The sequence below is a fragment of the Dryobates pubescens genome, chromosome 35, assembly GCF_014839835.1.
Source record: "Dryobates pubescens isolate bDryPub1 chromosome 35, bDryPub1.pri, whole genome shotgun sequence".
NCBI classification, from domain to species: domain Eukaryota; kingdom Metazoa; phylum Chordata; class Aves; order Piciformes; family Picidae; genus Dryobates; species Dryobates pubescens.
Genome location: NC_071646.1, coordinates 6,293,264 through 6,306,197, shown reverse-complemented (window position 1 = coordinate 6,306,197; position 12,934 = coordinate 6,293,264). Strand labels below are relative to the sequence as shown.

Sequence of the window (12,934 nt, the reverse complement as noted above, 5' to 3'; positions counted from 1 at the left end):
GGGATGGAGCCCGGGGGCCGCATCCTGCCCTCCCCCGGGCACAAAGCACCCTGGCAGGCTGAACTCAGCGGCGGAGGCAGTTTCGGGGCGAGCCCAGGGTTACCCTCGGGGCAAGGGCACCGAGAGGACTGTGGGAGGCAGGGCTGGGTGATGCCACCCGGGGACGTCACCAAGGCTCAGCCCCGGCCGCGGGGGGGGGGGGGGGACACCAGGTTGGCATCGGAGCGGGGGGGGGGGCACCCTGCCAGCTTCGGGCCACTTGGGTGCCCTCAAGGCCAGCCAGGTCCTGCGGCGGGCAGGGTGGGCACGGCGGGGCGAGGGTGGGGGGGATGGCAGCTGTGCCAGGTGGTTGTGTGCGTGCCCCCCCCCCACCCGGGCACCCACCCGCCCCGCCCCCCCCCCCCCCAGCCCCCCCCCGCGCCTCCGGGCAGGCTCCACCGGGCAAAGAGCAGCCGGGTGCGGTGCCAACGTCAGGCTCCTGCCCCCGCCCGCGGCAGCCACTTCCAGCCTGGGCAGCCAAAGCGGTGGCACCGGGACGGGGGTGAGTGGGGACACCCCCCCGCCCAGGATGGGGAACCCCCCCCCGCCCAGGACAGGGACCCCAGCGAGGGGCACTGGGGGGAGGGGGAGGTGGGGGGCTGGCACCGCTCGCTGGGTGAAGCCCAGAGGGCTGGGAAGGGGCAGGGCGGGAGGGGTCCTGCTGGGCACCAGGGAGATGGCACCGGCTCGGGCGCGGGGGGGTGGCAGGGAGGGGTCTCCAGGTGTCTGGGGACACACTGGGGGGGACACAGGGACACACTGGGGGGGACCCGGGGGCTGGGGGGATGTGGGGACAGACACACTGGGGGGGTGTGGGGGCACACTGGGAGGGGAGACGGGGGCTGGGGGGATGTGGGGGCACACTGGGAGGGGACACGGGGGCTGGGGGGATGTGGGGGCACACTGGGAGGGTGGACATGGCACACACTGGGGATGTTTGGGGACACACTGGGGGGACATGGGGACACACTGGGGGGGACACGGGGGCTGGGGGGATGTGGGGGCACACTGGGGGGGCATGGGACACACTGGGGGGGGGACAGGGGGACTGGGGGGATGTGGGGGCACACTGGGAGGGTGGACATGGCACACACTGGGGATGTTTGGGGACACACTGGGGGGACATGGGGACACACTGGGGGGGACATGGGGACACACTGGGGGTGTTTGGGGACACACTGGGGGGGACATGGGGACACACTGGGGGTGTTTGGGGACACACTGGGGGGACATGGGGACACACTGGGGGGGACATGGGGACACACTGGGGGTGTTTGGGGACACACTGGGGGGGACATGGGGACACACTAGGGGGGACATGGGGACACACTGGGGGGGACATGGGGACACACTGGGGGTGTTTGGGGACACACTGGGGGGGACATGGGGACACGCTGGGGGTGTTTGGGGACACACTGGGGGGGACATGGGGACACACTAGGGGGGACATGGGGACACACTGGGGGGGACATGGGGACACGCTGGGGGTGTTTGGGGGCACACTGGGGGTGACACGGGGACTGGCGGGGGGGGGGACACACACCGGGGGTGACACAGGGACTGTGCCCAGCTCAGGACCCCGTAGCAGGACCCAGCTGCCCCCCGCCGCCCCCCAGCAGGATGGGAGACTCCTTCTACCGCCGGAGCACCTCCCTGCCCCGGTAAGCAGCAGGGAGGGGGGGTCCTGTCCCCCCCCCAGGGCTGGGGGGGGAGCGGGGGGGGGGGTCCCAGCGCCGAGCGCAGGGCTCCAGCTGTCTGTCTGTCTGTCCGTCCAGGCAGGACCAGGACAGCAGCTTCCTGCCCCAGCCCAACAGCTTCGCGCGGCCCAGCGGGAGAAGCATCTACAGTGAGTGGGGGTCTGCACCCCCAAACCCCCCCCCCCGGACCCCCCCCGCTGCTGTCCCCAACCTGCCCCCGGCCCCTGAGCCTCTGCGTCCCCACAGAGCAGCGCAGGGACTACGGCCAGAGCCTGCTCCAGCCTCAGGGGGACTTCCAGCACCACGTCGAGGTAGGAGCCCCCCAAAACCTGCCCTGAGCCCCTCAAAACCTGCCCCGGAGCCCCCCAGAACGTGCCCTGAACCCCCAAAACCTGCCCTGAGCCCCCCCGAACCTGCCCTGGAGCTCCCAGAACCTGCCCTGGAGACCCAGAACCTGCCCTGAACCCTCAAAACCTGCCCTGAGCCCCCCCGAACCTGCCCTGGAGACCCAGAACCTACTCTGACCCCCAGAACCTGCCCTGAGCCCCCCCGAACCTGCCCTGGAGACCCAGAACCTGCCCTGAACCCTCAAAACCTGCCCTGAGCCCCCCCGAACCTGCCCTGGAGACCCAGAACCTACTCTGACCCCCAGAACCTGCCCTGAGCCCCCCCGAACCTGCCCTGGAGACCCAGAACCTACTCTGAACCCCCAAAACCTGCCCTGAGCCCCCCCAGAACCTGCCCTGGAGCTCCCAGAACCTACTCTGAACCCCCAAAACCTGCCCTGAGCCCCCCAGAACCTGCCCTGGAGCTCCCAGAACCTACCCTGAGCCCTCAAAACCTGCCCTGAGCCCCCCCGAACCTGCCCTGGAGCTCCCAGAACCTACCCTGAACCCCCAAAACCTGCCCTGAGCCCCCCAGAACCTGCCCTGGAGCTCCCAGAACCTGTCCTGAACCCCCAAACCCTGCCCTGAGCCCCCCCGAACCTGCCCTGGAGCCCCCAGAACCTACCCTGAACCCCCAAAACCTGTCCTGAACCCCCAAACCCTGCCCTGAACCCCCCAGAACCTGCCCTGAACCCCCAAACCCTGCCCTGGAGCTCCCAAAACCTGTCCTGAACCCCCAAACCCTGCCCTGAACCCCCAAACCCTGCCCTGGAACTCCCAGAACCTACCCTGAACCCCCAGAACCTGTCCTGAACCCCCAAACCCTGCCCTGGAGCTCCCAGAACCTGCCCTGAACCCCCAGAACCTGCCCTGAGCCCCCCAGAACCTGTCCTGAACCCCCAAAACCTGCCCTGGAGCTCCCAGAACCTGTCCTGAACCCCCAAACCCTGCCCTGAACCCCCAAACCCTGCCCCGGAGCCCCCGGACGTCGGCAGGGGGCCTCTGTCCGCGGGGCGCGGGGTGGGGGCAGGGTGCCCGGTGCCACTCGTGGGTGTGTGCCCTCCCCCCCCGCAGCACCTGCTGACCGTGCCCCTGGGGAGGGACATCCGCAGCGCCGAGCACTGCCTGCAGCGCCTGCGGCTGCTGGAGGCGCAGGGCAGGGTCTGGGGCCAGGACCTCCTCCTGCAAGTCAAGGACCAGGAGCTGGTGCTGAGCGACGTGGAGAGCAAGGTAACCCCCGGCCAAAGCCTGGCACCCCCTGGCAGGGCACCACCAGCCCCACAAAGCCTGGCACCCCCTGCCTAGGGCACCACCCACCCCTCAAGCCTGGCACCCCTTTGGCCCTGGCACCAACCACAGCTCTGGCACCCCCCCAAACGTTGCACACCTATAAGCCTGGCACCCCCTATGACCCTGGCATCCCCTATGACCCTGGCATCCCCTAAAACCCTGGCATCCCCTAAAACCCTGGCATCCCCTCACCCTTGCATCCCTTTAGCTCTGGCACCCACTATAACCTCACCTCCCTCTAAACCTGGCACCTCATAACCCCCCAAGGCCTTGAACTCCTACAAGCTTGGCACCCCTTTGGCCCTGGCACCAACCACAGCTCTGGCAGCCCCTAAACCTTGCACCCTTATAACCCTGGCATCCCTTCTAGCCCTGGCATCCCCTCAACCTTGTACCCTTATAACCCTGGCATCCCTTCTAGCCCTGGCACCCCCTCAACCTTGCACCCTTATAACCCTGGCATCCCTTCTAGCCCTGGCACCCCCTCAACCTTGCACCCTTATAACCCTGGCATCCCTTCTAGCCCTGGCACCCCCTCAACCTTGCACCCTTATAACCCTGGCATCCCTTCTAGCCCTGGCACCCCCTAAACCTTGCACCCTTATAACCCTGGCATCCCTTCTAGCCCTGGCACCCCCTCAACCTTGTACCCTTATAACCCTGGCATCCCTTCTAGCCCTGGCACCCCCTCAACCTTGCACCCTTATAACCCTGGCATCCCTTCTAGCCCTGGCATCCCCTCAACCTTGCATCCCTTTACCTCTGGCACCCACTATAACCTCACCACCCTCTAAGCCTGGCACCCCATAACCCCCCAAGGCCTTGAACTCCTACAAGCTTGGCACTCCTCTGGCCCTGGCACCAACCACAGCTCTGGCACCCCCTAAACCTTGCACCCTTATAACCCTGGCATCCTTTCCAGCCCTGGCACCCCCTCACCCTTGCACCCCTTTACCTCTGGCCCCCACCATAGCCTCACCACCCTCTAAACCTGGCACCCCCTAACCCTGCTACCCCCCCACCCCCACCCCTGGCACTTCTACAACCCTGACACCCCCAGAAGCCTGCTGCCCACCAGCCCTGGCACCCCTGCAAGCCTGGCATCCGCCTTTCTACCCCATGCCAGCCCTCCCCCCCAACTCCATTATGCCCCCGACCGTGCCACCCCCATTAACCCTTCCCCTCCCACAACCCTTCCTGCCCCCCAGCCCCCAGCCCCTCTCTAACCCTTTGCACCCCCTGCGCCCAGTAGCCATTCTGGGGGGGCTCTGGGCACCCCGTCTCCTGCCCACCCCCCACTCCCCCCCTCTTGCCCGGCCAGGAGGAGCTGGACTCCTACCCCCTGGGCAGCATCCAGGACTGCTGGGCGGTGCTGGACTCCTGCAGCTACGACTCGGTGCTGGCCATCGGCGTGCAGGAGAGAAACCCCCCCGGGGGCTGCGTCCTCCTCTTCCAGTGCGAGCGGCCGGGGGTGAGGAGAGCCTCGGGGGGGAGGCAGTGTGGTGTGGGTGGGGGGGTGATGGGGGTTAGGGGGTGGAGGGCAGCATCCAGGGCTGCTGGGCGGTGCTGGACTGCTGCGGCTCCGACTCGGTGCTGGCCATCGGCGCCCGGGAGGGAACCCCCCCCGGGGGTGCGTGCGAGGGGCCGGGGGCGAGGAGACCCTCGGAGGGGAGTCAGTGGGGTGTGGGTAGGGGGCAGTGGGAGATGGAGGGGGTGGAGGGCAGCATCCAGGGCTGCCGGGCGGTGCTGGACTGCTGCGGCTCCGACTCGGTGCTGGCCATCAGCGTCCGGGAGGGAACCCCCCCGGGGGTGCGTGCGAGGGGCCGGGGGAGAGGAGACCCCCGGGGTGGGGTCAGTGAGGTGTGGGTGGGGGGCAACGGGGTGTGTGGGGGGGTAGAGGGCAGCATCCAGGGCTGCTGGGCGGTGCTGGACTCCTGCAGCTCCGACTCGGTGCTGGCCATCGGCGTCCCGGAGGGAACCCCCCGGGGGCTGCGTGCGAGCGGCCGGGGGCGAGGAGACCCCCGGGGTGGGGTCAGTGGGGTTTGGGGGGTGGAGGGCAGCATCCAGGGCTGCTGGGTGGTGCTGGACTGCTGCGGTTCCGACTCGGTGCTGGCCATCGGCGCCCGGGAGGGAACCCCCCGGGGGTGCGTGCGAGCGGCCGGGGGCGAGGAGACCCCCGGGGTGGGGTCAGTGAGGTGTGGGTGGGGGGCGATGGGGTTTAGGGGGTGGAGGGCAGCATCCAGGGCTGCTGGGTGGTGCTGGACTCCTGCAGCACCGACTCGGTGCTGGCCGTCGGCGTCCGGGAGAGAAACCCCCCCGGGGGTGCGTGCGAGCGGCCGGGGGGCAGCAGCCCCCTGGAGGGGTCAATGGAGGGGGAGGGGGTTGGAGGGCAGCCCCCCCCCCAGGCTGCTGGGGGTGCTGAGGGCGGTGCTGGGTCTGTGCCAGGCGGAGCAGCTGAAGAGCAGTCTGGAGAAGATACTGAAGCAGTGGAAGGAGGAGCAGAGGGGGCAGCATGGGCACAGGTGAGGGGCAGCATGGGCACGGGTGAGGGGCAGCATGGGCACGGGTGAGGGGCAGCATGGGCACAGCTAAGGGGCAGCATGGGCACGGGTAAGGAGCAGCATGGGCACGGGTGAGGGGCAGCATGGGCACGGGTAAGGGGCAGCATGGGCACAGGTGAGGGGCAGCATGGGCACAGGTGAGGGGCAGCATGGGCACGGGTGAGGGGCAGCATGGGCACAGCTAAGGGGCAGCATGGGCACGGGTGAGGGGCAGCATGGGCACAGGTGAGGGGCAGCATGGGCACGGGTAAGGGGCAGCATGGGCACAGGTGAGGGGCACCATGGGCACGGCTAAGGGGCACCATGGGCACAGGTGAGGGGCAGCATGGGCACAGGTGAGGGGCAGCCTGGACACAGCTAAGGGGCAGCATGGGCACAGCTAAGGGGCACCATGGGCACAGGTGAGGGGCAGCCTGGGCACGGATAAGGGGCAGCACCTACCCCACACCCAGGGGCACAGCACCCCCACCCCGGCTCTGTACCCCATCCCCAGACTCAATCCCCCCTCTACCCCATAACCACGGACACAGCCACCCCCACCCCCCCAAGACCCCCGCCCCAGGCTCAGCCCCAGCCCCCCTTGCCCCCTCCTCGCCCAGGAGCAGCCTGGAGGCGCCGCCGGAGCGCTGGGGGCAGGTCCCTGAAGCGTTGGAGCCCCCCTGGAGCTCCCCGGAGCCCCCCCGGAGACCCCAGGAGCCCCCCCAGCGTGGGCCACCCTCCTCAGTCTCCAGTGAGTCCTCGGCGGGGGGGCTGGGGGGTGCCCCCAGGAGCAGGGGGCGGGAGTGGGGCGGTGGGCAGCGGAGCTGCGACCCTCCCCTCTCGCCAGGCTTGCCGGAGCCCCAGCAGACCCCAGCGGGCAAGGCGATGACCGAGGCGGACCGAGACGTGGTAAGAGCCATCCCACCCCCCACCCCCGACCCCCACCTTAGCTGGGGACACCCCCAGCCCTCCCCCCACCGGCACCCACCGGGTTGCTCCCCCTCCCACCGCCCCTCGCCCCCGCAGGAGGTCCTCAACCACGTCCTGAGAGACTTGGAGCTCTTCGTGGCCAGGCTGAGGAGAGCTGAGAGCTTGGCCAGCAGCAAGAAGAAGAAGAAAGGTGCTGAGGGAGGGCTGTGGCCCCGGGGGGGGCGGGGGGGAGGGTCGGCAGAGGGCTGGGGGATGGTCCCCCCCGGTGCCAGCCCCCTCCCCTCTCTTGCCCCTCCAGCTCTGCCCCCTGTGAATGACTACAGAGACTTCTTCCAGAAGGTGAAATACTCCTTCAACCTGCTGGTAGGTCCTGCCGGGCAGGATGTGACCCCCCGGGGCTCAGGGGCATCGCTGCCACCTCTCTGCCTGCCCTGCTGCTGGGCTGGGGGCGGCGGGGGGGTGGGGAGGGGCTGCCTGGGGACAGGAGGGGCTGCTTGGGGACACCAGGGGCTGATAGGGGACATCAGGGGCTGATAGGGGACAGCAGAGGCTGTTGGGGACAGGAGGGGCTGTTGGGGACAGGAGGGGCTGCCTGGGGACAGCAGAGGCTGTTGGGGACAGGAGGGGCTGTTGGGGACAGGAGGGGCTGCCTGGGGACAGCAGGGGCTGCTAGGGGACATCAGGGGCTGCCTGGGGACAGGAGGGGCTGTTGGGGACAGGAGGGGCTGTTGGGGACAGCAGGGGCTGCCTGGGGACACCAGGGGCTGATAGGGGACAGGAGGGGCTGCCTGGGGACAGGAGGGGCTGCCTGGGGACAGCAGGGGCTGATAGGGGACATCAGGGGCTGATAGGGGACAGGAGGGGCTGCCTGGGGACAGGAGGGGCTGCCTGGGGACAGAAGGGGCTGCCTGGGGACAGCAGGGGCTGCCTGGGGACATCTCTTCCCCCTCCACGCAGGCCCGGAGCCGCTGGCAGGTGCAGCCGAGCCCCTCCAGCCTGCTGCATCTCATCTTCACAGCCCTCTCCTACGTGAGTGCCCCCAGAAACCAGCCCCCAACCCTGCACCCTGGGGCTGAGCAGGGTGGGGAGCAGCCCTCAGCCCACCCCCAGCCCCCCCACCCCCCCCAAATCTCCTCCCCCGCGGGGGTGCTGCTCCACCACTGCCCGTGGCAGATCCATTGCCCCATCCTCAGCCTGACCCCCACGGTGCAGCCTCCTCTGCTGCTGCTGGAGGCAGCGGAGCTGCTGGGGGAGACCCTGGGGCTGAGCAGGGTGGGGAGCAGCCCTCAGCCCACCCCCAGATCTCCTCCCCCGCGGGGGTGCTGCTCCAGCTCTGCCCCTGGCAGGTCCTGGAGCACTGCCCCAGCCCCAGCCTGGCCCCCGCGGTGGAGTCTCCGCTGCTGCTGCCGGCGGCGCTGGAGCTGCTGGAGGAGGCTCTGGCTCCCGACGCCTATGGCCTCTGGAAGAGCCTGGGCCCGGCCTGGAACAAGTCCAGGTGGGGTCCAGCACCCCCCTCCCCCACCCCCCAGCACCGAGGGCCTTGCCTTGGGGTAGGGAGTGGAGAGGTCTCCTGCCCCACGCTGCCTCTCCCCGTGCCCCCTGCAGGGCAGAGTACCCCCGGGGGGAGATGGTGCCCAGCTACATCCCTGCCTTCTCTGATGGGTGGATGCCTCCCCCCCTGGACCAGGTACAGCAGCGGGGGGTGGGCAGTGGGACACCCCCAGGGTGGGTGATGGGAGACCCCCAGGATGATGTCTCACTGCCTGCCTCGGTTTGCCCAACTCCCTCCCAACCTCCTCCCTTCTCTCCCTCTCAATCCCTTCCCTTCCCTCCCTCCCAACCTCCTCCCTTCCCTCCCTCCCAACCTCCTCCCTTCTCTCCCTCCCAACCTCCTCCCTTCCCTCCCTCTCAATCCCTTCCCTCCCTCCCAACCTCCTCCCTTCCCTCCCTCTCAATCCCTTCCCTTCCCTCCCTCCCAACCTCCTCCCTTCCCTCCCTCTCAATCCCTTCCCTTCCCTCCCTCCCAACCTCCTCCCTTCCCTCCCTCTCAATCCCTTCCCTTCCCTCCCTCCCAACCTCCTCCCTTCCCTCCCTCCCAACCTCCTCCCTTCTCTCCCTCCCAACCTCCTCCCTTCTCTCCCTCTCAATCCCTTCCCTTCCCTCCCTCTCAACCTCCTCCCTTTCCTCCCTCTCCACCTCCTCCCTTCCCTACCTCCCAACCCCTTCCCTTCTCTCCCTCTCCACCTCCTCCCTTCTCTCCGTCCCAACCTCCTCCCTTCCCTCCCTCTCAACCCTTTCCCTTCCCTTCCCTTCCCATCCCTCCCAACCTCCTCCCTTCCCTCCCTCCCAACCCCTTCCCTTCTCTCCCTCTCCACCTCCTCCCTTCCCTCCCTCCCAACTCCTCCCTTCTCTCCCTCTCCCCCCACAGCTGCTGCTCCCCAGCCAGAGGGACGTTGCTGACCAGGTGTAAGTTCTCCCCGCGGCCGCTGGGGGCTGGGGCAGGATTTGGCCCCTGCCTGGCTGCTCATTCCTGGCCGTCCCCCGCTGCACCTCCAGGCCTCCCTCCCTCCCTGCCCAGAGCCTGGCCCAAGCTCTCTACGAGTTCCAGGGCAGGAACCCTCAGGAGCTGAGCATCAGGGTGGGAGACACCCTGCAGGTAGGAGCCTGGGGGGGTGCCCCCTCCGTGGGGGGTGATGGAGTGGGGACCCCCCTGTGGGGTGGGTTGAAGGCTCCCCCCCAGCGGCTACCTTTTAAAGGCATAGCCTAAAACTGCCCTACCCCACCCCCACACCCCCCCCGCCTGCTGAGGGTCCCGGGGGGGGGGGTCGGCAGCAGGGTGCAGCCCCCTCTTCCTGCCCCCCCCCCCCCGCGTTGTCACCTCAGGTGCTGGAGCAGCAGAGGAAGTGGTGGCTGGTGCAGGACAGCAGGGGGCAGAGAGGCTACGTCCCCAGCAACCTCCTGCAGCCCCTGCAGCAGGGCCAGGGGGGGAGGCACAGCAGCAGCCGGGTTGGTATCCCCCCCCCCCCGCCACCCCCCTCCCCGCATCCCCCCCCCCCACCGCCGGGAGGGGGCTGGCAGGAGGCCACCCTGCCCTGCCCCCTCCTCCTTTTGTGTCCCTCTGCAGGACAGCCCCCCCGGGCAGCGCAGCCCCCCCGGGCAGCGCAGCCCCCCCGGGCAGCGCAGCCCCCCCGGGCAGCGCAGCCCCCCCAGCCTGCTCCCCGACTCCCCCCCGGAGGAGGTCACAGCCTGGCTGCAGGACAAAGGCTTCTCGCGCCTGTAGGTGGCCCCCGGGCAGCCCCCCCCGGGCTGGATTGGGGGGGGAGGGGGTGGGGGTGGGGCTGAGCCTTGCTCACCCCCTGCCTCTCTGCCTGTCTGTCCCCCTGCCTGTCTGTCTGCCTGTCTGTCCCCCTGTCTGTCCCCCTGCCTGTCTGTCTGCCTGTCTGTCCCCCTGCCTGTCTGTCTGTCCCCCTGCCTCTCTGCCTGTCTGTCCCCCTGTCTGTCCCCCTGCCTGCCTGTCTGTCCCCCTGCCTGCCTGTCTGTCCCCCTGCCTGCCTGTGTGTCTGCCTGTCTGTCCCCCTGCCTGTCTGTCTGTCCCCCTGCCTGTCTGTCCCCCTGTCTGTCTGCATGGTTGTCCCCCTGTCTGTCTGTCTGTCCCCCTGTCTGTCTGCATGTCTGTCCCCCTGTCTGTCTGTGTGTCTGCCTGTCTGTGTGTCTGCCTGTCTGTCCCCCTGCCTGTCTGTCTGTCCCCCTGCCTGCATGTCTGTCCCCCTGCCTGTCTGTCCCCCTGTCTGTCCCCCTGCCTGCCTGTGTGTCTGCATGTCTGTCCCCCTGCCTGTCTGTCTGTCCCCCTGCCTGCCTGTCTGTCTGCATGTCTGTCCCCCTGCCTGTCTGTCTGTCCCCCTGCCTGTCTTCCTGCCTGCCTGTGTGCCTGTCTGTGTGTCTGTCTGCCTGTCTGTCCCCCTGCCTCTCTCTCTGCCTGTCTGTCTGTCTGGCTGCCTCTCTGGCTGCCTGTTTGCCTCTCTGCCTTCTTCCTGCCTGTCTCTGCCTATCTGTCCCTGTCTCTGTCTGTCCCTGTCTGTCTGTCTGTCTGTCTGTCTGCAGCACGGTGCGGTGCCTGGGGGTGCTGTCCGGGCAGCAGCTGCTGGAGCTGAGGGCAGAGGAGCTGCGAGCTGCCTGCCCGGAGGAGTGGAGGAGAATCCTCTTCAAGCTCTCCCCCATCAAGACCTCCCTGGGGGTAAGGGGAGGCCCCCAGACCCCCCCGGACCCCCCCCCCGGCCCCTCCCCACCCTGGGGTCTGACCACCACCTCCCCCCAAGCCCCCTCCTCACTCTGGGGGTCTCAACACCTCCCCCCGAGCCCCCTCCCCACCCTGGGGTCTGACCACCACCTCCCCCCAAGCCCCCTTCCCACCCTAGGGGTCTCACCACCACCTCTCCCCAAGCCCCCTCCCCACCCTAGGGGTCTCACCACCACCTCCCCCCAAGCCCCCTCCCCACCCTAGGGGTCTCACCACCACCCTTCCCCCAAGCCCCCTCCCCACCCTAGGGGTCTCACCACCACCTCCCCCCAAGCCCCCTCCCCACCCTAGGGGTCTCACCACCACCCGTCCCCCAAGCCCCCTCCCCACCCTAGGGGTCTCACCACCACCTCCCCCCAAGCCCCCTCCCCACCCTGGGGGTCTCACCACCTCCCCCCAAGCCCCCTCCCCACCCTAGGGGTCTCACCACCGCCTCCCCCCAAGCCCCCTCCCCACCCTGGGGTCTCACCACCACCTCCCCCCAAGCCCCCTCCCCACCCTAGGGGTCTCACCACCACCTCCCCCCAAGCCCCCTCCCCACCCTGGGGTCTCACCACCACCTCCCCCCAAGCCCCCTCCTCACCCTAGGGGTCTCACCACCACCTCCCCCCAAGCCCCCTCCCCACCCTGGGGTCTCACCACCACCTCCCCCCAAGCCCCCTCCTCACCCTGGGGGTCTCACCACCACCCTTCCCCCAAGCCCCCTCCCCACCCTGGGGTCTCACCACCTCCCCCCAAGCCCCCTCTTCACCCTGGGGTCTCACCACCACCTCCCCCAAGCCCCCTCCCCACCCCGGGGGTCTCACCACTTCCCCCCCCCCAATGCTTCTCCTTCCCTTTGCTCTGCAGATGGCCCCCAGGGACTGAGCCAGCAGCCTGCCCCCCCCATGGACCCCTCCCCACGGAGCCCCCCAAGCCCTGCAGGATGAGGAGGGCTCGGGGGGGGGCACACACACAGCCCCCCCCGCAAACACTCCTCACCCCCCACCTGGCTCCCCCAAATGGAGCAGCACTCCCTGGGGGGGGGGGGGGGGGGCAGGGGACCTGTGTGACCCCCCCCAGCACCCCACCCCCCCCCAAGCCACCAGCGATGGACAGCTGCTGGGGACCCCCCCCTGTGCCAGAGGGCTTTTGGGGACCCCCCCAGGACATGGGGGGGGGGTCCCCACACGTGGTGCTGGAGCTCTCCAGGGGGTCGGGGTCGGGGGGGGCCGGGGGGGGTCCAGGCCCTGTGGATTGTGATTGCCCCCCAAAAAGTGTGAAGGGAAATAAAGGCTGCTGGGGGGGGGGACACCCCCCGGGCCCCACGACCCCTGGGGGTCACCCTGGTGGTGCGGGGGGGGGGGGGGGGGGGGCACAGCTCGTCACACACCACCCCCCCCCCCCCCGACCCCTGCAGCAGCACCCAGGGGATGCCTCTGGGCCCCCACCGTGGGCACAGCCTCGTGGCTGGGGGGGGGGGGCAAATGAGGGGGGGCACATAAGGGGGGGGCACAAAGAGCTTGGTGGGGGGCACAGAGGCCCCCAGGATCGGGAGGGGGGGGGCACACAGAGCTGGAGAGGGGGCACAGAACCCCCAAGAGCTTGGGGGAGGGGGGAACAGAGCCCCCAGGGTAAGGGGGGGGGCACAAAGACTTTGGGGGGTGGGCACAGAACCCCCAGGATCGGGGGGGGGGCACACAGAGCTTGGGGGGGGGGGGGCACAGAGCCCCCAGGATCAGGGGGGGCATCCAGAGCTTGGGGGGGGGGGGGGGG

The 12,934-nt window shown here is 69.4% G+C and overlaps 1 protein-coding gene across 1 annotated transcript; it reads left to right on the top strand.

Moving 5' to 3' along the window:
• Window positions 1–1,659: 1,659 nt before the first annotated feature.
• EPS8L3 (EPS8 like 3) lies at window positions 1,660–12,046 on the top strand. Its single transcript, XM_054176304.1, has 18 exons — window positions 1,660–1,700; window positions 1,815–1,885; window positions 1,983–2,047; window positions 3,197–3,352; window positions 4,734–4,883; window positions 5,858–5,934; window positions 6,573–6,861; window positions 6,979–7,042; window positions 7,181–7,245; window positions 7,840–7,911; window positions 8,229–8,377; window positions 8,488–8,611; window positions 9,329–9,348; window positions 9,439–9,538; window positions 9,766–9,872; window positions 10,084–10,158; window positions 10,984–11,116; window positions 12,029–12,046. The coding sequence occupies exons 1-18, from the start codon at window positions 1,660–1,662 to the stop codon at window positions 12,044–12,046; spliced, it is 1,776 nt and encodes a 591-aa protein (XP_054032279.1).
• Window positions 12,047–12,934: the final 888 nt, after the last annotated feature.

Coding starts and splice junctions, on each gene's coding strand:
- EPS8L3 (XM_054176304.1), top strand. CDS start 1,660: ATGGGAGACTCCTTCTACCGCCGGAGCACCTCCCTGCCCCG. Junction 1,886..1,982: donor CAGCGGGAGAAGCATCTACA/GTGAGTGGGGGT, acceptor GCGTCCCCACAG/AGCAGCGCAGGGACTACGGC. Junction 2,048..3,196: donor ACTTCCAGCACCACGTCGAG/GTAGGAGCCCCC, acceptor CCCCCCCCGCAG/CACCTGCTGACCGTGCCCCT.